General features: G+C 45.9%; 3 protein-coding genes across 4 annotated transcripts in view; 2 read left to right on the forward strand and 1 right to left on the reverse strand.

Annotated features, from left to right (window-relative positions):
* Window positions 1–23,663, reverse strand: part of LOC134294872 (zinc finger protein 135-like) — a 140,997-nt gene that overhangs the window by 89,144 nt on the left and 28,190 nt on the right. The gene's annotated exons all lie outside the window — the stretch shown is intronic.
* The window catches only part of LOC134294870 (zinc finger protein 135-like), an 87,403-nt gene that overhangs the window by 8,720 nt on the left and 55,020 nt on the right, over window positions 1–23,663 (forward strand). The gene's annotated exons all lie outside the window — the stretch shown is intronic.
* LOC134294867 (zinc finger protein 658B-like) lies at window positions 60–14,355 on the forward strand. Its single transcript, XM_062966643.1, has one exon. The coding sequence runs from the start codon at window positions 12,498–12,500 to the stop codon at window positions 14,208–14,210; it is 1,713 nt and encodes a 570-aa protein (XP_062822713.1). The 5' UTR covers window positions 60–12,497; the 3' UTR covers window positions 14,211–14,355.

Raw genomic sequence — 23,663 nt, forward strand, 5'->3', positions numbered from 1 at the left:
CGGTTGGCGGCGGGAGGGTGGGCCAGGCCCGTCCTTGGCTGGCGGAGGGAGGGAGGGAGGGAGGGAGGACTACAACTCCCAGGATGTCTGGTGTGTTGTGTCTCAGAACTTTGTCAGTCTGGGTTCGGAAGTCCCACAGTATCTTTGCTGCTCATTCTCCAAGACTTTGGCAGGTTTGTGATCCCACCAGTTCTTTGCTGCTGGCAGGTGGGACTTGAGGCATAAGTTCCAATGAATCCTTTGGGCCACAGAGTTGTGCCTCTGTTTGTAGTCTGTCTGTGCGATTTTCTTACAGCAGCTGAGGATATGATCCATGGTTTCGTCGGTTTCCTTGCACAGTCTGCATTTTGGGTCATCAGCTGATTTTTCGATCTTGGCCTGAATGGCCTTTGTCCTGATGTCTTGCTCCTGGGCTGCAAGGATCAGGCCTTCTGTCTCCTTCTTCAAGGTCCCATTCGTGAGCCAGAGCCAGGTCTTCTATTATTATTATTATTATTATTATTATTATTATTAATGGCCTTTGTCCTGATGTCTTGCTCCTGGGCTGCAAGGATCAGGCCTTCCGTCTCCTTCTTCAGGGTCCCATTCGTGAGCCAGAGCCAGGTCTTCTATTATTATTATTATTATTATTATTATTATTATTATTAATGGCCTTTGTCCTGATGTCTTGCTCCTGGGCTGCAAGGATCAGGCCTTCCGTCTCCTTCTTCAGGGTCCCATTCGTGAGCCAGAGCCAGGTCTTCTATTATTATTATTATTATTATTATTATTATTATTATTATTATTATTAATGGCCTTTGTCCTGATGTCTTGCTCCTGGGCTGCAAGGATCAGGCCTTCCGTCTCCTTCTTCAGGGTCCCATTCGTGAGCCAGAGCCAGGTCTTCTATTATTATTATTATTATTATTATTATTATTATTATTATTAATGGCCTTTGTCCTGATGTCTTGCTCCTGGGCTGCAAGGATCAGGCCTTCCGTCTCCTTCTTCAGGGTCCCATTCGTGAGCCAGAGCCAGGTCTTCTATTATTATTATTATTATTATTATTATTATTATTATTATTATTAATGGCCTTTGTCCTGATGTCTTGCTCCTGGGCTGCAAGGATCAGGCCTTCCGTCTCCTTCTTCAGGGTCCCATTCGTGAGCCAGAGCCAGGTCTTCTCCTTATCAGCTTTTCCTTCAATTTTGTCAAGGAACTTTCCATGCCATGTTTTGTTGTGCCAGCTGTCAGCTCTAGTTTGTAGTGCGGTTTTCTTGTACTGGTTTTTTGTCTGCTGTGCTTTGAGGAGTTTCTGATTTTTGACTTCAATCAAAGCAGGTTCTTCGCTTTGCTTTACATCTTCTGACAGGGCATGTTCTTCTTCTTTGACGGCTTGTTTGACTTGTAAGAGTCCTCTGCCCCCTGATCTTCTAGGCAGATACAGCAGTCAACATCACTGCGAGGGTGCAGAGAATGATGAATGGTCATGAGTTTTCTTGTTTTTCTGTCCAAATTGTCCAGTTCCAACTGTGTCCAGTTTATAATGCCAGCAGTATATCTTATGACAGGTATGACCCAGGTGTTTATGGCCTTGATGGTGTTGCCTCCATTGAGCTTGCTTTTGAGAATTTTTCTGACCCTTTGTGTATTCTTTGCTGAGCACAGTTTTCACATGTTCATGCTTGATGTTGTCCAGCTGTAGTATGCCCAGATATTTATAGGCCTCTGGCTGGTGACACTTTATTGTTTGGCCATTAGGCATATTCATGCCCTCACTTTCAATGATTTTTCCGTTCTTCAATGCCGTTGTTGTTGTTGTTGTTGTTGTTGTTGTTATTAAACCAGGCCTGCCTGCACAGCTGGCCATATTGGGTCTCTGTGCCAAGTCTGGTCCAGATCTGACCTCAGCTGGGTTCACCACTTTCTGGCTGCAGGTGAACTGCAACTCCCAAACCCAAGGCCCGTTCCCCTCAATCCCTGCAGTATCTTCAGTTGGTCAAGGGGCTCCTCTGTGCCAAGTCTTGTATAGCATTATGTTATTTAACTGTTGTAATGTTTTATTTATTGTATTATGGTGTATTGGCATTAATTGCCAGTTTTGTAAGCTGCCCTGAGTCCAACGCGTGAGAAGCGCAGGGTAGAAATAATGTAAATAAATAAAATAAGTCCAGTCCCAGTCCATTGTCAGAGGGGGTCACAGAGTCAGTGAAGGTACTGCAAGTCCCGTCATCCGTGGCCAGTGTGGTCCAGATGTATTTTTGGTTGGGTTCACAGTACTATCTGGATGTCGGTCAAGTACAACTCTTGTCAAGCATGGAGTGAATTCTCCCCAAACTTCTCTAGCATGTTCTGTTGCTGATCAAGTCCTCTGTGAACTTTGTGCCACAGGATAGGGTAGAAAAGGGTCAAGGGAGAGGCAGTGGGCAGGGTCATGCAAATCAAGGAAGCCTGGGGTGTCCATTCTGGAGGAGAAACAACATCTAGGAGGAAATAGTCCCCGCATGAAAGCCTTGCTTCCCTTGGGTGGGGGGCAGGATGGTGTCTGTGGGGGACACGGGCAGGGTTTTCGCTGCATGTTCGTGGCACTCGCTATAACCCGTAAAGTCAGGTGAGGAAGTGACGTGGTGGCTCCACTGCATTGGGAACTATAGCCTGTTTGTGGAGGCCGGAGGGAGGCTGTCTTTGTGAGCAGACACTTTTGCCACATACACACAAACAGATTTTCACTTTTATTATCTGTATAGATAGATAGATAGATAGATAGATAGATAGATAGATAGATAGATAGATAGATAGATAGAGGAAGAAGATATGCACAATATAAAGGTACAACTTGTCTCTATCCTGAATAAATGTCCGTATACATATAGGTTTCAAATGGGAGACTTCAATCTCCTCAAAATAAACACAATACAGTAGAGTCTCATTTATCCAAGCCTTGCTTATCCAAGCTTCTGGATTATCCAAGCCATTTTTGTAGTCAATGTTTTCAATATATCATGATATTTTGGTGCTAAATTCATAAATACAGTAATTACAACATAACATTACTGCGTATTGAACTACTTTTTCTGTCAAATTGGTTGTATAACATGATGTTTTGGTGCTTAATTTGTAAAATCATAACCTAATTTGATGTTTAATAGGCTTTTCCTTAATCCCTCCTTATTATCCAAGATATTCACTTATCCAAGCTTCTGCTGGCCCGTTTAGCTTGGATAAGTGAGACTCTACTGTAGTCCAATAATACAATTCTTTATTGATTAGTCGCTTTTGACCATATCAAAACATGAAAAACATACAATACGTACACACTTACGCATACATACAATAAAACCATGTAAAGATACAAAACATCCCGACCTGCGGCCTAATAACCCGCTCCTAGACAAATACAGAGTAAAAAGGTTAAAATTAGTAATTTCCTAAGGTAAGGTTTGAACGAGGACAAGTGTCTTGTCCATAGAAAATTTTAAGTTTGGATTTTGTTAATGGCAATAATGTATCAGGTCTCAACTTCCATCTTCTCACGAATGGCCAGCGCTTTTTGCGTAAAAGGGGTCAGTTTTAAAGTAGAGTTTTTATCTGAACCCTGTAGAAGGATGTACAATTCCTCCTTATTCTCTGAGTGAGTCTGATTCTCCAGCAGAAGGTCTCAATAGAGAGATCGAATCCTGGTGTAGTAGGGGCATTTTAAGAAAAAATGTTCAGAGTCCTCCACTTCTGCATCTCCCTCACGACACCCACAGGTTCTCTTCATATAGGGGATATTCTGATCTCTACCTAGCTTGGAGAATAGTCCAATATATGATGATTTAAAAGTCACTTCTACATATCCTGAAGGACCATCTGTGGCATCCGAGTTTGTAGTGGTGTCAGAGATTGTGGTGGTGTCACATCCGAGTTTGTGGTGGTGTCATATCCGGGTTTGTGGTGGTGTTCTGCACGGTGACCAGGGCACAACAAGGTATCCCAGGTGTATTCCTTGTTTCGGTGTTTGGAACACCTTCTTCAGGTGATTGATTCTTCTCAGTGCCTTTAAATATAACTTTGTGTTCCAGTATGGGATACGTTTCTGGCACTATATTTCCATGTGTAAAAAAGAACAACAACATACATAAAATAGATATGCTACTGTATGCATTAAATCAATGCATAACCTTATACACGATAATCACAGTAATGTTCTCTTGACTTACATTTCGTTAGGCAATCACTGGCTTTGCTGCAGGATATTCTATAACAAACAATTGCTCATAATCCTCGTAGTCCTTAAATACATGTTGCAAGTAGCAAGTGAAATCGAGTTTGCCGTTCAGGGCCTGTCTGCCAAGTGTGGTCCAGATCTGACCTCAGCTGGGTTCACTGCTTTCTGGCTGCAGGTGAACTATAACTCCCAAAACCAAGGCCCATTCCCACTGACCCCTGCAGTATCTTCAGTTGGTCAAGGGGCTTCTTTGTGGCAAGTTTAGTTGAAGTCGGTTGTTGGTGGGGGTCACGGTATCAGTGAAGGTACCGCAAATCCCATCATCCGTGGCAAGTGTGGTCCAGATCCATCATTAGTTGAGTTGGCAGTGCTGTCTGGGTGATGGTCAAGTACAACTCCTATAAATCATGGTGTAAATTCTCCCCAAACATCTTGTTCCTCTGTTTGTGCCATAGGAAAGGGTTGAGGGAGAGGCAGTGGGCGGGGTCATGCAAAGTAAGGAACCCTGGGATGTCCATTCTGGAGGAGAAACAGAACATCTAGGGTGAAACGGTCCCCACACGAAAGCCTTCCTTCCCTTGGGTGGGGGGCAGGATGGGGTCTGTGGGGGACACGGGCAGGGTCTGGGCTGCGTGTTCATGGCGCTCCCTGTAACCTGTGGGGGAGGGCCGGGGTGTCTCCTGCTCAGTGGGAACTAGAGCTCTTTCTGGAGGCCGGAGGGGGGCTGTCTGTGTAAGTGGATACCTCAGCCACATATACACTCACACATTTTCCCCTTTTAGTACCTGTATAGATCTCTCTCTCTCTCTCTATCTCTCTCTTTGGGGGGGAGGGGCTGGGCGTAATGGAGGGCTCCCAAGACAGGCCTCAGCCATCCTCCCTGTTGACACCTCTCCTTAATTCTGGCCAATCGGCTCTCTGGTCTGTGGAGGTCCTTTGGGGCCCTGGTCCTGCCGTCTTTCTTTCTTTCCTTCCTTCGGGGCTACAGGCCACCCCTCCCCTCCCAATATTTATGTATTTATCGTGTCAGAAGCGAACCGAGGGTACAAGTGGTCATGGATTTAAAAACACAAAGTAAACAAAACCTTGGCCTTCTACTAAATGTCCTTTGACCAGAACCTGGCCCCTTGGAGTGAGTGCCTCTGGTGTGGCTGTGAGAAGGCCCTCCCTTGTGCACGTGGTGGGGCTCAGGCCGCATTGGAGTCCGTGGCTGGTGGTTTGCTCTCCTCCACATTCGCATGTTGTGGACTCCACTATGAGGCCCCATTTCTGAAGGTTGGCTCTGCGTCTCGTGGTGCCAGAGCACAGTCTGTTCAGCGCCTTCTGAGTCTCTCCGTCTTCTGTGTGCCCAGGGGGAGTCTCCCATTCGGTATCAGCCATGGTTTTACCCTGCCACTTTTGAACTCTTGCTTGCTGAGGTGTTCCTGCGAGTATCTCTGTAGATCTTAGGAAGCTATTTCTTCATTTAAGGCCTTGGCGTACTGATATCTGAACTGGAGATGGGCCAGAGATGTCACTGCCCTGGTCCTTTCATTACTGGCTGCTACTTCCCAGCAGATGTCAGGTGGTGCAATACCGGATGAACAGTATATTTTCTCCAGCGATGTGAGGCGTAGACACCTTGTGATCATGCGGCATGTTTATTAAGAGCCACATCCCCTCTTTTAACGTGGTGAGATGCATTCCACGCTGGGCATGCGTACTCAGCCACAGAGGAGCCAAGCGCAAGGGCAGATGTCTTCACTGTGCCTGGTTGTGATCCCCAGGGTGTGCCAGTCCTCTTTCGTAGGATGTTATTTGTTGCTTGACAGCCAAGCAGTGCTTCTTGTGGGTCAGAGTCCAGGTGACTCCCAGATATGTTGTTGTGTGGCAGTGCTCCAGTGGGATTCCCTCCCGGGTCATGCTCAGAGCCCGACTTGCAGCATGCAACCAACCCTTCCCGATGGGAATCAGGGGATCCCATAATGGGGAGGAACCCACAAAAGGGCCACCCTGCCCGGCCCCCTCCTTTCTTTCTGCCAGGCAGGCAGGAGAAGCACCACAAAAGCAGCCCCAACAGATGGCCACCCAGCCACTGCTTAAGAACCTCCAAAGGAGGAGCCTCCCATCACTGAGCAGCCCTTCTTGAGGTTCAGGTGGATCTCCTTCCCTGTCCTTGGAACCCACGGCTCCGCTGAGGCCTCGTCTCCAGGGCAGCAGGAAGGAAGCCCCCTCCCTCTTCCTCGGGCCTCCTTCCCCATGTTTGCATGTGGCTCCTCTCCAGCCCCCTCCTCTCGGTCTTCTTTTCCGGGGACTCAACAGACCCCGCTTCTCTTTCAGCCAGAGGTTCTCAACCTTCCTGATGCTGTGACCCCTTAATACAGTAGTTCCTCATGTTGTGGTGACCCCAACCATAACATTATTTTCATTGCCCCTTCATAAATGTCATTTTGCTACTGTTGTGAATCGTAATGTAAATATCTGATATGCAGGATGTATTCTCATTCACTGGACCAAATATGGCACAAATACCCGAAGTGCTCAAATTTGAATACTGGTGGGGTTGTGGGTGTGGGATTGATTTGTCATTTGGGAGTCGTAGTCGCTGGGATTATAGTTCACCTACAATCAAAGAGCATTCTGAACTCCACCAACTATGGAGTTGGACCAAACTTGACACACAGAACTCCCATGACCAACAGGAGATGCTGGAAGGGTTTAGTGGGCCTTGACCTTGTGTTTGGGAGTTGTAGTTCACCTGCATCCAGAGAACATTGTCGATTCCAAATAATGATGGATCTGGGCACCCTGGAAGTGTCTCCTGATGTGAGGGAATGGGCCGCCTGCCTGCAAGGAGGGATCCAGGGGAGGGTGTCCGGATGTTGGGATGTTGGGTGTTGAGTGAGGAAGGTCTCTCTGCGCATGTCCCCAGGAATCGGGGGAGGGGCTGGAGCTGACTTATAATATTATAATAATGACATACAATAATAATAATGTTATAATATGGTATTATAACTGATATAATGTAATAATAGTAATAATATAAACTATTCTCTCCCTTCCTTCCTGCAAAGAGATCTTTGGTTGTGTCTCTGTTTATCATTTTATTTAAACCCCAGTCTCTCATTTCCTTTCTCCCTCTTTTTTAGAAACTCTTCCGTCTTAATTCTTTTAAAACATTTATTGCGGAATTTTCTAACGTTATTACTGGTGTTAAAGGAGATAATAATAATCCCTGGCCTCAGTTTTATTTTGTGTCATTTCCAAAATGTTTTTAATAACTAACTGGGGCTGGTTACAGGGACCATCCCGTGCCCCTATGAAAACAGCTCCACTGGCTTCCAACAAGTTTCCGCGCCCAATTCAAGGTGCAGGTGGTTACCTAGAAAGCCCTATACACTTGGGGTCCAACCTCTCTTCAGGACCACATCTCCTTTTATGAACGGTCGTGAACTTTAAGATCTGCCAGGGAGGCCCTCCTCTCGGTCCCGCCACTGTCTCAAGTAGTGTTGGTGGGGACGAGAGCGAGAGAGAGACTGCGATGGGGGGGGCTTCCTTCTCGGTGGTGGCCCCGTGGCTTTGGAATGCCCTCCTGAAGGAGATCAGGTTCCCCCTTCTCTTCAAGCTTTCTGGGCACAACTGAAAACACGGTTTTTTGAACAAGCCTTTGGACCAGGATGAGCACCTTCCTCACTCAACCCGAGGCCTTAGGGATGGATTCTGTTAGTACTTTATGGACTGAGACAGTTCACAGCCTGTTGTACCCACAGCTTTGCTGCAGTGTTGAATTTTAATCGGTTGGGTTGTATGTTATTCAATGGAATTATTGTTTTGTGTAATTATTGATTGTTATTGCTTTATTTGTTATATATTTTGCTGCATCTTGTGTGTTCTGCACAATTGTGTGCTTTTGTGAGCCACTCCGAGTCCCTTTGGGGAGATGGTGGTGTTATGAATAACTTCTCAATAATTTTAAAGCATAGGTTCTTTTTATTGCAATTTCAGTGTGAGAGGTATCAGAACATTTACACAAACAACAAAGAGTGACATTAGACATACAGATTTTATGTAACCACATTGGCTTGATAAACAACCTACAACAGACAAAGCGGGGGGGGGGGGGTTACATTTTCACTCAGCATTCACACACATCTCCATGTATTCATCCTCGTGCATCCATCCAGATATTACCATATCCTTTCTCCCTCCTTGGAGAAGCACCTGCTTAGGCCAGGCCCTGCTTCCTCTGCAGCATAGTTCCAAAACGTCAAAATGCATCCTTTTTTCCTACGAACAATGCCAAGGATAAGATAGAACGGACTCCCTGCAACCCGTATCATGACTCCGAAATGCACTCCTTCCTCTTCCCTTGAGAAAAGGAGGCCCAGTGACAAGACCGCTTCCATGCAAATCTGCCACTTTCCCATGCATCATCTCCACTGAGCATGGCGGACAAACAGCATCTCTGTTTGTCACAATGTCTGGATCATCATAAATAATAATAATAATAATAATAATAATAATAATAATAATGTTAATTTTATTTCTAGACCGCCCTCTCTCCCCAGAGGGACTCAGGGCGGTTAACATACATATAGACGGCAAACATTCAGTGCCCCAACTACATCACTAATATCAAAAGTATAAAATGACAATAACATACTCATTATAATAAAAAATTCCATATTAGAAAAAAACAATACAATTTAAATAAGACACTTAGTAAAAACATAGACACTTATATAACAATATTTTTCTGATGTTGTCCCAAAGTTGTAAATGAATGATAGACGTCTTCCATCCCGGAACATCCTGGCTCCATCTCCGTTTCCTGGACCAGATGTTGATTCTTCTTGATTAGTGTTGGCCTTGTGTTGACTTCCTTCTCAACAGTTGTAAACATTTCCTTAACTTAAAAAACCATTGTCTCTGCCCCAAAGTTCATCAAATCAGCAAATATTGACAGATGTAAACAGATGTAAACATTTCTCTTCTCACTGTCGCAGTTCTTAACCGAGTTTACTAGACAGGTCAACTATTTCAGTTATCATTAGCTGGTTTTAATTACTATTCAGCAAGCAGGTAGTTAGTCATTGTAGGCCTTAATATTTTAGAATGGTGTCTCCAAAATTATTAGCTCTCATTCATTCATCTCTTCCATTGATACCATATATTCATATTTCATTTTATCTTATTACAGTGGCGGGGTACAAATAAATAATAACAGTAGTAAAACTTTATTTATATACCACCCTATCTCCAACAATGAAACCAGACAACAACAAAACATAATACGATAATGAGCATAAGTGTGCTAAACATACAAATCAATCAATTAACCACAGGTTTAAGAGCCAATGACAGAATACTCCTTCAGCAGGGCAGGAGACAGGGATCAAGGGTTCCACGTTGGGGTGGCCAACTAGCAGATGCCAGGCGGGTCAAGGGCAACAGTATGGCATGGCAAATAAAGTTTAGATATAATGTTTATATTTATGTAAGGGGGTTACTCTGTTCATTATACCCATTCTTTTTAGACTTTCCTTTATTTTCTATCAAAATATACTCTGGTTTCCATTCTAATTTCTTATCCTCTTCTTCTAGCCCAGTGGTTCTCAACCTGGGGTCCCTCCCCAGATGTTTTTGGCCTTCCAGTCCCAGAAATCCTAACAGCTGGTAAACTGAACTGGCTGGGATTTCGGGGAGTTGTAGGCCAAACACACCTGGGGAGGGACCCCAGGTTGAGAACCTCTCTTCTGGCCCAGTTTTCCTTGCTTCGCTAATCCTTCGACTATGTACCTTGTTTGGTTGGCATGATCATATAATTTAATATTTGGGAGACCTAACCCGCCTTCTTTTTGTGGTTTATACCATTTAGTTTTACAGTAGAGTCTCACTTATCCAACATTCTGGATTATCCAACGCATTTTTGTAGTCAATGTTTTCAATACATCATGATATTTTGGTGCTAAATTCGTAAATACAGTAATTCCTACATAGCATTACTGTGTATTGAACTACTTTTTCTGTCAATTTTGTTGTATAACATGATGTTTCGGTGCTTAATTTGTAAAATCATAACCTAATTTGATGTTTAATAGACTTTTCCTTAATGCCTCCTTATTATCCAACATATTCGCTTATCCAACATTCTGCCAGCCTGTTTATGTTGGATAAGTGAGACTCTACTGTATTTATTCTGACTCTTTATTTCCATTACAGTCCATGTTTAATATAATTTACCATTTTTAAAATTTTTGGTCCAAATTATTATAAGGTAACATCTGTATCTATATCTATTCTAAATCTATCTAATCTAAATCTATCTAAATCTAAATCTAAATCCATAATAAAAGCAAAAACCCGTATGTGTGTGTGTGTGGCCCGGATGCCTGCTCGCACAGACAGCCTCCATCCCCCACAAACAGGTTGTACTTCCCATGGTTAAAAATCTAGCAAGTCACTCTTTTCCACTGACATTTTGGTTACAGCGAGCCCCATGAACATGCAGCCCAGCCCCTGCCAATGTCCTCCCCAAACACTACAGCCCACCACCCCAAGGAATGCTTTAGTTTGGTGACCATTTCATCCTAGATTTTGCTTTTTCTTCCACCACAGGCAGGCATCCCAGGGTTCTCCATTGCTGTGGAATTTGCATGACCCCTCCTACTGCCCTTCCCTTTCAAATCTGTCTGCATAACAAACACAGCAGAACTGAGCAGAAATAAATTTACTGGAGGAGTTTGGGGATTGACTGCACATGGTGGAAGTTGTAGTTCGTCTTGCATCAAGTCAGAGCACTGCTGTGACTCCTACTGGGGAATGTAGAGGAGTTGTAGTTCACCTACATCTAGAACGCTATGAACCCAAATAATGATGGGCCTGGACCTAACTTGCCATGCATACCTGATGTGCCCACATTTGGTGGGTTTTGAGGGGAATTGGCCCAGGCATTTGGGAGTAGTAGGTACTGGGATTTATAGTTCACCTGCAATCAAACCCCACCAATGATGGACCAGGACCACACCTGACACACAGAGCCATCATAACTAATAGAACATATTGGACTAGTTGGGGGGGAAAGGGACTTATAGTTCACCTGCATCCAGAGAAAAAGTGACCCCCACTGACAATGGACCAGGACCACACTTTGCACAGAGAAGCCTCATGACCAACTGAACATACTACAAGGGTTTGTGGGAATGGGCCTTGATTTGTAGGCAGTTGCAGTTCACCTGTATCCAAAGACCACAGAACCCAGCCAAAGACCAGAACCCAGCCTTCACCTGCTGAAAAGCCTTTCCCCACAATAGAGGGCAGGAAATAGAGGCGGAAATGGACAGGGGTGGAAAGGGCTGGGCAGGAAGGAGGGTTTCCCGACTGATCTGTGCCTGTGAATTTGCATGCCGTCCTGCGGCTCAACCAAGGGAGTGAACAGCCCAACGGGGACGTAGTCCAGGCGAGACCAGTTCTGTGGACATCTCAGCATGCCTAAATGGGGTGTTGAATTTGCCAGGCAGGAAGGCAACGTCTTTGGGAATTTGGGGTTCCTTTGAGAGATGTAGGAAATGTGGTGGCAGCAGAGGTCCAATTTGGGATGCACAGGAGACGGACCTGGGATCCCTTGTGGCCTGAAAGGGAACCTGAAATTCATGAAATCATCAGGAAAGGGATCATTGTGCCTCTTAAGATTTAACTTATGCTGGTAATTCACGGAAACCCTTTATTCAGAGTGAATGAAGCCCCGTCTATGGTCTGTCTGTCTGCCTTTTGTTTCTTTAGCCATGTTTAGGTCAAGCAAAAAAAATCAATGTGGCTCTTTAGTATTGTACGAAGATCCCTTTTTCTTCCATCCATCCCTCTTTCCTTCCATCAATCACTCACTTTCATCCTCCCTCCCTTCTTTTCTTCTCTCCTTCTGAATCCATCCCTTATTGTTCATAAATCGGTGATCACCTTTGTTTGTTTCTGTGTGTCCTTGAGACCCTTCATATCTCCATTTCTTGGTGGTTCCATTTTCAACATGAGCCATGAACGGAAAAGAGGATAATCTTGGAAATAAAGGAAGTTTGCAGCTTCATGTTTAACCTTTTGCTTCTTTTTTCTTGATCAGGGAAATGAAGACCCTATGAAGTCACCACAGGCATGAAAAGAAATTATCAGTATCTAGTATAGATTTAGGAATTTGGAAACCAAAGGGCAATAATGAAAGAAATCCTGCGGGAAGAAGAAATCCTCTCTAGGTGCCAATCTTGTGAAACTCAATTTTGATCAGAAAGAAAAAGGGAACATTCACGTGTTTATATCGCAGTCAATCATAACTGTCAACATGGAGGAGAAACCCTTTACATGTCTTGAGTGTGGAAAGAGCTTCAGTTGGAGGAGCCATCTGCTACGGCATGAAAGGACTCACACTGGGGAGAAACCCTTTGAATGTCTAGAGTGTGGACAGAGCTTCGCTCGTAGTTCAGGCCTACGTCTACATCAAAGGACTCACACTGGGGAGAAACCCTTTGAATGTCTGGAGTGTGGACAGAGCTTCACTCAGAGTTCACGTCTACGTTCACATCAAAGAACTCACACTGGGGAGAAACCCTATACATGCCTGGAGTGTGGACAGACCTTCGCTCGTAGTTCAGGCCTACGTTTACATCAAAGGACTCACACTGGGGAGAAACCCTTTGAATGTCTGGAGTGTGGACAGAGCTTCACTCATAGTTCAGGACTACGTCAACATCAAAGGACTCACACTGGGGAGAAACCCTTTGAATGTCTGGAGTGTGGACAGAGCTTCACTCATAGTTCACGTCTACGTTCACATCAAAGAACTCACACTGGGGAGAAACCCTATACATGCCTGGAGTGTGGACAGACCTTCGCTCGTAGTTCAGGCCTACGTTTACATCAAAGGACTCACACTGGGGAGAAACCCTTTGAATGTCTGGAGTGTGGACAGAGCTTCACTCATAGTTCAGGACTACGTCAACATCAAAGGACTCACACTGGGGAGAAACCCTTTGAATGTCTGGAGTGTGGACAGACCTTCGCTCGTAGTTCAGGCCTACGTTTACATCAAAGGACTCACACTGGGGAGAAACCCTTTGAATGTCTGGAGTGTGGACAGAGCTTCACTCAGAGTTCAGGACTACGTCAACATCAAAGGACTCACACTGGGGAGAAACCCTTTGAATGTCTGGAGTGTGGACAGACCTTCGCTCGTAGTTCAGGCCTACGTTTACATCAAAGGACTCACACTGGGGAGAAACCCTTTGAATGTCTGGAGTGTGGACAGAGCTTCACTCATAGTTCAGGACTACGTCAACATCAAAGGACTCACACTGGGGAGAAACCCTATACATGTCTGGAGTGTGGACAGACCTTCACTCGTAGTTCAGGCCTACGTTCACATCAAAACTCTCACACTGGGGAGAAACCCTATACATGTCTGGAGTGTGGACAGACCTTCACTCACAGTTCAGGCCTACGTTCACATCAAAACTCTCACACTGGGGAGAAACCCTATACATGTATGGAGTGTGGACAGACCTTCACTCACAGTTCAGGCCTACGTTCGCATCAAAGAACTCACACTGGGGAGAAACCCTATAAATGCCTGGAGTGTGGACAGAGCTTCACTCATAGTTCAGGACTACGTCAACATCAAAGGACTCACACTGGGGAGAAACCCTTTGAATGTCTGGAGTGTGGACAGACCTTCGCTCGTAGTTCAGGCCTACGTTCACATCAAAGGACTCACACTGGGGAGAAACCCTTTGAATGTCTGGAGTGTGGACAGACCTTCGCTCGTAGTTCAGGACTACGTCAACATCAAAGGACTCACACTGGGGAGAAACCCTTTGAATGTCTGGAGTGTGGACAGACCTTCGCTCGTAGTTCAGGCCTACGTTCACATCAAAGGACTCACACTGGGGAGAAACCCTTTGAATGTCTGGAGTGTGGACAGACCTTCGCTCGTAGTTCAGGACTACGTCAACATCAAAGGACTCACACTGGGGAGAAACCCTATACATGCCCAGAGTGAGGAAAGAGTTTCACTCAAAGTTCAGGCCTACGTTCACATCAAAGGACTCACACTGGGGAGAAACCCTATAAATGCCTGGAGTGCAGACAGAGCTTCACTCATAGTTCACATCTACGTTCACATCAGTGGACTCACACTGGAGAGAAACCCTATAAATGCCTGGAGTGTGGACAGAGCTTCACGCATAGTTCACTTCTACGTTCACATCAAAGCACTCACACTGGGGAGAACCCCTATACATGTCTGGAGTGTGGACAGACCTTCACTCGTAGTTCAGGCCTACGTTCGCATCAAAGAACTCACACTGGGGAGAAACCCTATAAATGCCTGGAGTGTGGGCAGAGCTTCACTCATAGTTCAAATCTACGTAGACATCAAAGGACTCACACTGGGGAGAAACCCTATACATGCCTGGAGTGTGGTCAGAGCTTTTCTCGGAGTGGAGCTCTACGTTTGCATCAAAGGACTCACACTGTAGAGAAACCGTAAAAATGCATGGAATGTGGTCAGAGCTTTTCATGAAGTAACATTATACATAGACATCATAGAATTCACCCTGGAGAGAATGGTGTTAATTGACCTCAGAGTGTCATTCTAACACGTAGAAAAGCAACTCTTGCAAATTTTGGAAATGCGGGCTCAAAGTTGGGACATTTCATCACATGTGATGTATTGTAGAAAGCCCCCTCGATGGATTGTCACCTTGTCATGGTGAGGGGGCTTGCGTTTTCCAGTGAACCTGCGGGCACAACCACCGGAGTCATGAACTCCCAGGAGTGGCCACAGGGGAGGGTCCAGACCAAGAACAATCCGAAGACCCTAAGATCTCAACGGCGGAGCAGGCAGAGGATAACATGGTACGGTTTCGTATGTCCCTGCTCCCCGTGGTCTCCATTCCCTTTCTCTTTCTCACCCGAATTTGTATCTTTGTATTCATGTGGCCGGCCCTGTTTTTACTGTTTACTGTTATTACTTATTGTATTGTTTAATTGCTCTATGTTATGTTGTATTTATACTTGTTATATTGTTTTGCTCTAGGCATGGCCCCATGTAAGCCCCCCCCCTTGAGTCCCCGTTGGGGAGATGGTGGCGGGGTATAAATAAAGTACTATTATTATTATTATTACGGTTCGGGACCTGCCTATCTTCGTCCCCTATGAACCCACCCATTCGCTGAGATCTTCCGGGGAGGCCCTCCTCTCGCTTCCGCCCTCCTCACAACTGCATTTGGTGGGGACGAGAGAGAGAGAGGGCCTTCTCGGCCGTGGCTCCCCGACTCTGGAACTCCCTCCCCAGGGAGATGAGGTTGGCTCCCTCTCTACCTTCCTTCAGGAAACAACTGAAGACTTGGATGTTTCGGCAGGCCTTTGGAGATACAGTCATTAATTAATCAGCCCCAGAGGGTTTTTAATAATCTATCCCGTTTTTATTACGATTTCACCATTTATGTGTTTTAAATGCAATTTTTTATCCTGTATTTTTGTTTTAATTGATATATTGTATTACTGTTTTATCTTTTTATAGTGTGATTTGTTGTCATGGAACCAAGTCCCAGGGCTGAATTTCCAAGTAAAATCTCCTCGAAAATTGTCCCCCAAACAAATTAGATGGGCACAATACTTCAGCAGGTTCGATTTCCAATTAAAGTTTTTCCAAGGGAAGCAGAATGTCTTGGCAGATGCTCTTTCACGCATGCCTCAACACGAAGGCATGACCACAGCAAAAGAGGGAACAATATTCTCTGATAAACAATGGGGCTTAGCTGTCAGGACAAGAGCGCAAACCCAAAAAGAGAACACTGCTATTATTGAACTCGACGGGGAAAATAGTTGGGGAAAAGAACTGAAACAGTCTTATGAAGGAGATCAGTGGATCGCATCCAACGCAGAAAAGGGGGAGCAGAAGGGGGAATTTTGGTTTGTGAACAAGAAACTGTATATCCCAACAATATTAAGGATTAAGATTTTGCATCGTTTTCACAATAACCAGAGCGCTGGTCATACAGGAATTACAAAAACAACAAAGGCAATAGCAAAACATTGTTGGTGGCCAGGAATGAGGAAGGACATAAAGAATCATGTTGTTCAATGTGATGATTGTGCCAGAAATAAATCGAGAGGAGGGAAGCCAATGGGATTATTACAAACAGTAGCGGAACCTACCAGACCTTGGGAATGTGTAGCTATGGACTTTGTGGGGGAACTGCCGGTTAGCAAGGGACATCGTTATATTTGGACAGTATTAGACCTGTTTTCTAAACAGGCCCACTTTATAGCACTGACGAAATTACCATCGGCAGAGAAACTAGCTGAATTATACATAAACCATATTTACAAACTTCATGGATGTCCCAGTAGAGTGGTCAGTGACAGAGGGGTTCAATTCACAGCAAAATTTTGGGAAAAATTCTTGGAAATGCTAGGAGCAGAAAGGAGTCTAAGTTCTGCTTTTCACCCCATGACAAACGGGGCAGTAGAACGTACTCAACAGACGCTTGGGCAGTTCCTTCGAATGTACTCTAACATGAGACAAAATGACTGGTCTAGGTGGCTGGCTTTTGCAGAACTAGCTTTTAATTCGACTATACATTCAGCAACAAATAAAACTCCCTTTGAAGTAGTTTACGGGTATGAAATACAGCCTCTGCCCCAGTTGCCAAGATGGACAGAGAATGAAGAAACAGGGGCAGGGAAATGGAAAACTCAAATGCTAGAATGCTGGAGTCAAGTGACTGCATCCTTAAAGGAAGCACACAAAAAGTATAAAACGTTCGCAGACAGAAAAAGGGTGGAAGGCGATAAATTGGAGAAAGGAGATCTAGTGTGGTTAAGTACCCAAAACATCAAATTGGGGCTACCTTCGAGAAAACTGGGCCCCAAATATATTGGACCATTCAGAATACAGGGTGTTATCAATGAAGTAACTTTCCAGTTGGCATTGCCAAAAAGTTTAGGGAAAATACACCCAGTATTCCATCGCAGCTTACTGAAAAAGTATATGGGGACTTTGGACAAAATGGACACATAGAGTTATTGTTTGATTTATTTCAGGATTGTGATGAAAGAAGAACCGAAGAGGAGGACGAAGACAAAGAGGGCGCCATGTCATGGAACCAAGTCCCAGGGCTGAATTTCCAAGCCCTGGACTTGGAGTCATAACATAAATAACCCTGGAAGCACCTGGCAGGAGAAGATAGAATGAGCCTGGGAACTCAGGGTTGAAAGCATAAACAATTATAATTGGTATAGTGTGTGGGAATAGTAGAAATGTGATACAAAGGGTGGGGTTTGATGATGATATTTGCGTGTGGTGTTACGTTGCAGCAGAGGTGATAAAAATGAGTGTATGTAAACATTAGGTCATTCTCGACTTCTCCAAAGTCATGTATTCTTCAATAAAGATTGGATTTGAGAGCAGCTATCTCTGATCTGCGTTCAGACTGATCCTTTGAAGTGAGCCTGACAATTTGTATTATGTTGCCTATGTTTTGTTCTATGTTGTTTGGGCCTCTGCCCCATGTAAGCCGCCCCGAGTCCCCACGGGGAGATGGTGGCGGGGTATAAATAAAGTTTGATTATTATTTATTATTATGTTACAATTGCTGTGAAGGTGGAAGAAGGCTGCAACAGACTAAGGAGCCACTGTCGTTGTGTATTCACACCACTGCTGGAACCTCACTCTGTGAAGACTGTGTGTTGACCGGCCGTGCACCGACCTCCACACATTCAAAAAAATCACGCACAGGCATCTTCCAAGAAAAATTACTGGAAGACCATCATCCTCGAACTACGAGGGATCGCCTAAGAAGAATTGTAGAAAGATTGAACTAAAATACAGTGTTCCGTCACTTATCGTGGGGGTTATGTTCCAGGACCACCCGCAGTAAGTGAAAATCCGCGAAGTTGGGATGCTATATATTTATACATTATTTTAGTACAGTAGAGTCTCACTTATCCAACATAAACGGGCCAGCAGAATGTTGGATAAGCGAATACGTTGGATAATAAGGAGGGATTAAGGAAAAGCCTATTAAACATCAAATTAGGTAATGATTATACAAATTAAGCACCAAAACATCATGTTTAACAACATATTTGACAGAAAAAGTAGTTCAATATGCAGTCATGTTATGTTGCCATTACTGTATTTATGAATTTAGCACCAAAATATCACTATGTATTGAAAACATTGACTACAAAAATGCGTTGGATAATCCAGAAGGTTGGATAAGCGAGTGTTGTATAAGTGAGACTCTACTGTAGTTATACACTATTTTAAGTCTTTATCAACAAATCGTGTGTTGATAAATCGCCTCCATCTCCTGTTGCTGCTTGGGCTCCTTTTCTCTCCCTTCGGCTTCTCCTTCCTCAGGCTGTAAATTGTCATTTTATTGGATTTATAACAGGCTTTTAGAGTTTATTGAAAAAGCGCGAAACAGCGAATCTGCAAACAGTGAACCGTGAAGTAGTGAGGGAACTCTGTACGTTCCATTCTGGAAGTAATGACTGTATATTATAGTAGAATAATGAGAAATAAAAATTAACAGGTAGAATGAGGCTTTTAGACACGTGTCCACGTCTGTTTGTTAGTTCAGTTGTGTGTCTAGGTAGGTAACTGTTTCGCAGGTTGAACTACAACTCCCACACGTGTGGGTCGGTCCCCAAAACCCTCCAGTATGTTCTGTTGGGGATTTATAAGGGTCAAAACGGCTGAAACTGGAGGGGTTGGTAGACCTGTTTTTGGCCCAAAATGGGGTTTAATGTTGAATCTAGAGCGCCTTTGAACATCCTAGCCTTCTTCGGTGTTGGTGGCATGGGTTTGGATTCCATTGTCTTCCTTCAGACATTCTTATTCCTATTCTGCTTTATACAACATATATTCACTGCTTTGATCCTCATCTATTCTTTTCCACTGCCTTGTCTATCCCGCAAACCCCTCCAGTGTTTTCTGCTGGTCATCGGGGTTCTGTGTGCTAAGTTTGGTGCCCATCTGTCATTGGTGGGCTTCCGAATGCTCTCTGGATGCAGGGCGAACTACAACTCCCACACACCAAGGTCAACCACCCCCAAACCCTCACAGTTGGCCATGTTGGGTCTGTGTGCCCAGTTTGGTCCAGATCCGGCATCCGCTGGTTTTGTTCTGGACCCAAAGGGTTCCTGTTCTTTGGATGCCGAGTGTTCAGGGAAGAGTGAGGTCCGTGAGATCCAGGAGGCCCTTCAGAGACCACGTCTGGTTGCTTTGCTGGGAAGTCATGCAAACACGTTCACACAAACGGGAAGGTTGGAAGATTTGGTTCATACAGATTTCAAGTTAATAACTTTAAAAAAATAGAAGATAAAATTTGGAAACTTGAATTATTAAGTCTGGATTTGAAAACATGGCACAGTTCAGACAATGGTTTGTGATATAACAATAACTCTTCTCGTAGTCAATGGGATATTCTGGATGCCTTATTTTATGTCAAGTAAGATATTGTGCTCAGAAACAAAGATTTATAAAGGAAGCACCACAATGGATATAACACAATGGGAAGCAGATCACGATTGCCCTTCAGACCTCACACAGATAGGACCACGTGTGCTATAAACATGGAAGATGGTACATGTAGGTTAACATCATGGGTAATGTGATACATTCACACAAGACACAGGAATGGGGTGTCTATTTGTTACTACTGTTCAGCTAATGTTATGGTCTGATGGAAATATAATAGAACCTGATAAACAACACTAGGTTGAAATGTAAATGTAACGTAAGCTTTGTTCAAGACGATGAAACTGGGAATTTGGTGTACGTGATGGAAAATGGAGACAAACTCCATCACTGGTTAAAGTGTGTCATACTGGGCAAATGTGCTCTCTAGGTGCATCTTCGTAGTAGTAGTAGTTAACTAGCTGCCGGGTGAACTACAGCTCCCACCATGGTGGTCAGTTCCCCCCAAACCCCTCCAGGATATTGAGTTAGTCTTGGTGGTTCTGTGTGCCACGTTTGGTCCCGGTCCATTGTCGGTGGTGGTCCCAGTGTCTCTGGATGCAGGTGAACTATAAATCCCAGTGTCCACAACTCCCAAAGGCCCGCCCAAAGCCTGCCAGTCTTCCAGATTGGCCATATCGGGTACGCTTGCCAGGGATATCCGCACCAGGCTTATCTTCCCTTTGATACACAAGCACCCAGGCCGTTCAGGAGACTTTTATCCCTCCCTGCTGCTTGTAGATCCTCATTCAGCTACAACCGACAATGTTGCAAAGTTTTGTGCCTACAAAGTCCGCCAGGGGATGACGGTCCCAAAAGTGACCCATGTCTCCAGTGATCCTCTCTCTTGGTTCTATAACTGGCTGATGGACCTCTGCATTGTATGTTTTGCCCTGTTTCCCCTTCCGCTCCTCACCCCCCCCCCCCCCCGGTTATTGTGCTTTAATGTCTTTATATTTTAAATGTACTAAACATACCAAGTTTGTATGTAAATGTGACCTTTATCTCCTGTGCTGGTCTATGACCGAAATAAATGATTGGATTTGAAATTTCCGGGCTGTGGCGCAGGCGGGAGATCAAGCCAGCTGCAATTAACTGCAATGAATCACTCTGACCAGGAGGTCATGAGTTCGAGGCCCGCTCGGAGCCTATGTTTGTTTGTCTTTGTTCTATGTTAAAAGGCATTGAATGTTTGCCTATATGTGTCATGTGATCCGCCCTGAGTCCCCTTTGGGGTGAGAAAGAAGGGCGGAATATACATGCTGTAAATAAAGAAAATAAATAAATTTGGTGCAAATCTATTGTTGTTCGCCTTGACAGTGCTCTGTGGATGTAGGTGAACTATAATTCCTATCAATCAAGGTGACTTTCCCCCAAAGCCATCCAGGGAGGGGGGAGGGAGGGAGGGGGGAGGAGCTCCGTTGATGGACAGGACCGGAGGAGGGGCAGGACGGGAAAGCCATGGTCATAATAATGTAATGATAATAATAACAACAATTACTTTAAAAGTGGGTCGACAACAGATCGGACAGGATAAGATCATTATAATATTTATTTATTTATTTATTTATTTATAGCATTTATATTCCGCCCTTCTTTCTCACCCCGAAGGGGACTCAGGGTGGATCACATTCCACATATAGGCAAACATTCAATGCCTCGAACTCATGACTTCCTGGTCAGAGTGATTCATTGCAGTTGCTCTCCAGCCTGCTGTCATTGTTATATTATTCTATAATATAGTGTATTGTTATAACTTTATATTTGTATTATTATATATATTTTATTATACTATTATAATATTATCAAATAATATAAGATTATTTGATAATTATAATATAATAAAATAAAATATTATGACAGTATAATAATAATACCCCGGCCTTGCCCAGGTGATTTGACAAAGTCAGTGTTTTTATTGTCCAAATATCCATAAGATTGTGGGTGGACTACAACTCCCACCATGCCAGGTGAACCCCCAGAACTTCAATTGGTACTTGAAGCTTGTAATGTTGGACAGGTTTGCTTAGGATGCACCACGGGTGGGGTTGAGCCTGCTCTCTGGCTGCAGGGTGAACTACAACTCCCACCACTTGGGTGACTTCCTCTGCTCCAACCCTTCCCGGAGGTTGAGTGAGTCACGGGGTTCCGTGTGACACGTGTGGTCCAGGCCCACCATCGGTGGAGGTCCCCGTTTCCCTGGTGGTGGGTGAACTACGACTCCCAGGAAGGAAGACCCTTCCCTCCCACCCCCTGCAGGCATCCCATTCCAGCAGATTGGGTCTTCGTGCCAAGTGGGGCCCAGATCCCTCCGTGTTTGGGGTCACGGTGCTCTCGGGATGGAGGGGAACTACAACTCCCCCAAATCAAGGGGAATTCCCCCCAAAGACCCCCAGTGTTTTTTGCTGGTCACGGGGGTTCTGTGGGTCCATCCTTGGTGGGGTTCTGCAGTTCGTAGGTGGCAGGTGAACTAGACATCCCGCTCCTTGCAAGTCCTGTCAATCAGGGGGAATTCTGCCCAGACCCCTCTCTCTAGTAGGTTCAGGTGCTGACCAGTTCCTCTGCTGGCTGTGAGAACATAGGAAAGGACGGGATGTGGAATGGAACTGGCCTGGCCCCGCCCCCTGCCTCTCCCTTAGCCCTTTCCTGCCCTTTCCCATGGCACACAGCGACTGGACTCACTCGAGAGAGGGATTTGGGGAGGATTCGCCCTGACTGAGAGGAGTCTTGGGGGACCGGGGTGTGTAGTTCCCCTGCGATCTGGACCCCTCCCACCATGGACCCAACACGGCCCCCTTTGCCTCCCGGGCCGGGCTGTGGCGCAGCTGCAAAGAGTCACGACTGACCGAGAGGTCGTGGGGTGGAAGCCCGGGTGGGACTGAGCTCCCGACCGGGAAGAGCCTGGCTCTCTGCCCACCTGAGCCGCTCCAAAGACAGGTGCATCTCTCGAGTAGACAATTCTAGGTACCGCTTTATGCGGGGAGGCCAATTTAAGTCGTTTGCGACACTATAAAATATGCAGGCAGCGTGGGGAAAGGAATGAGGAAGTTCTACCGTCAAGGACTCGGTGTCACAAGCGGACTGTGAAGCGGCAGCGCCCCCTGTGGCCGGAACGGAGCACTCCCTCCTGAAGCCGGGAGAGGGAGACACGTGAGATGCCTCTGCGTGTGCGTGTCGTGGGTCTGGTCATGGCATGGCGTGCGTGTGCCACGTGTGTCTTGGCCTTGGAGGCGTCTACGGACAAGGCCGGCTCTTGGGCTGAGAAACGGGGAAGAGCCCCAAGGGCCCGAGTCAGGCTGGACTGCCCTTCATGTCCGGGGAAAGCCCATGGCTTCACTCAGACAGCCTTCAAGGTTTGCCCGGATCTGTCCCGGGATCTGCGGGACTCTCTGCCGAAGGAGGAGGGAGTTTGAAGAATTCGGCAGACGGGCCTCGAACCCGCGACGCCCGCTCTCTCTCTCTCTCTCTCTCTCTCTCTCGTGCCTGAGCCGCTTGACCCATCGCGCCACTCAGCTCTGCGGGGAGAGGGAGGGGGCGGGGCTCTGACGTCACCAGAGCCAGGCTGGGAGGGGCGCCCTCGAACGGCCTCTGTGCTGGGCGGGGCTTCCAGAGGCAAGGCCCCGCCCTCCCCTTGCTCAGCCAATGAGGCCCCTCCCTTCCCCCGCCCCTCCCTCCCGTCTCTCAAAGGGAGAAGCCCCGCCCCCCCTTCGTGACGGAAGGAACCCTCGCCACGCCCCGCCCACTCCCTGACGTCACTCCCTCCGACGAAGAGGGGGCGGGGCCTCCGTCCTGCCCTCAGAAGCCGCCTTCTTTCTCGCCCCTCCTTGTCACCCGTCCATCAAGGCCGGAGCCAATAGGGGCCCGCTCGTGGGCGGGGCGTCACGGACTCGGCCAATGGGGGGGCGAGGGGCGGAGGAGGGGCGGGGCTTCTTCCTGGCTGGGCCTGCGCAGAGCCTCTCTCGCCGCCATTGTTTTCTGAGG

Source organism: Anolis carolinensis, unplaced genomic scaffold (genome assembly GCF_035594765.1).
Source record: "Anolis carolinensis isolate JA03-04 unplaced genomic scaffold, rAnoCar3.1.pri scaffold_26, whole genome shotgun sequence".
NCBI lineage: Eukaryota > Metazoa > Chordata > Lepidosauria > Squamata > Dactyloidae > Anolis > Anolis carolinensis.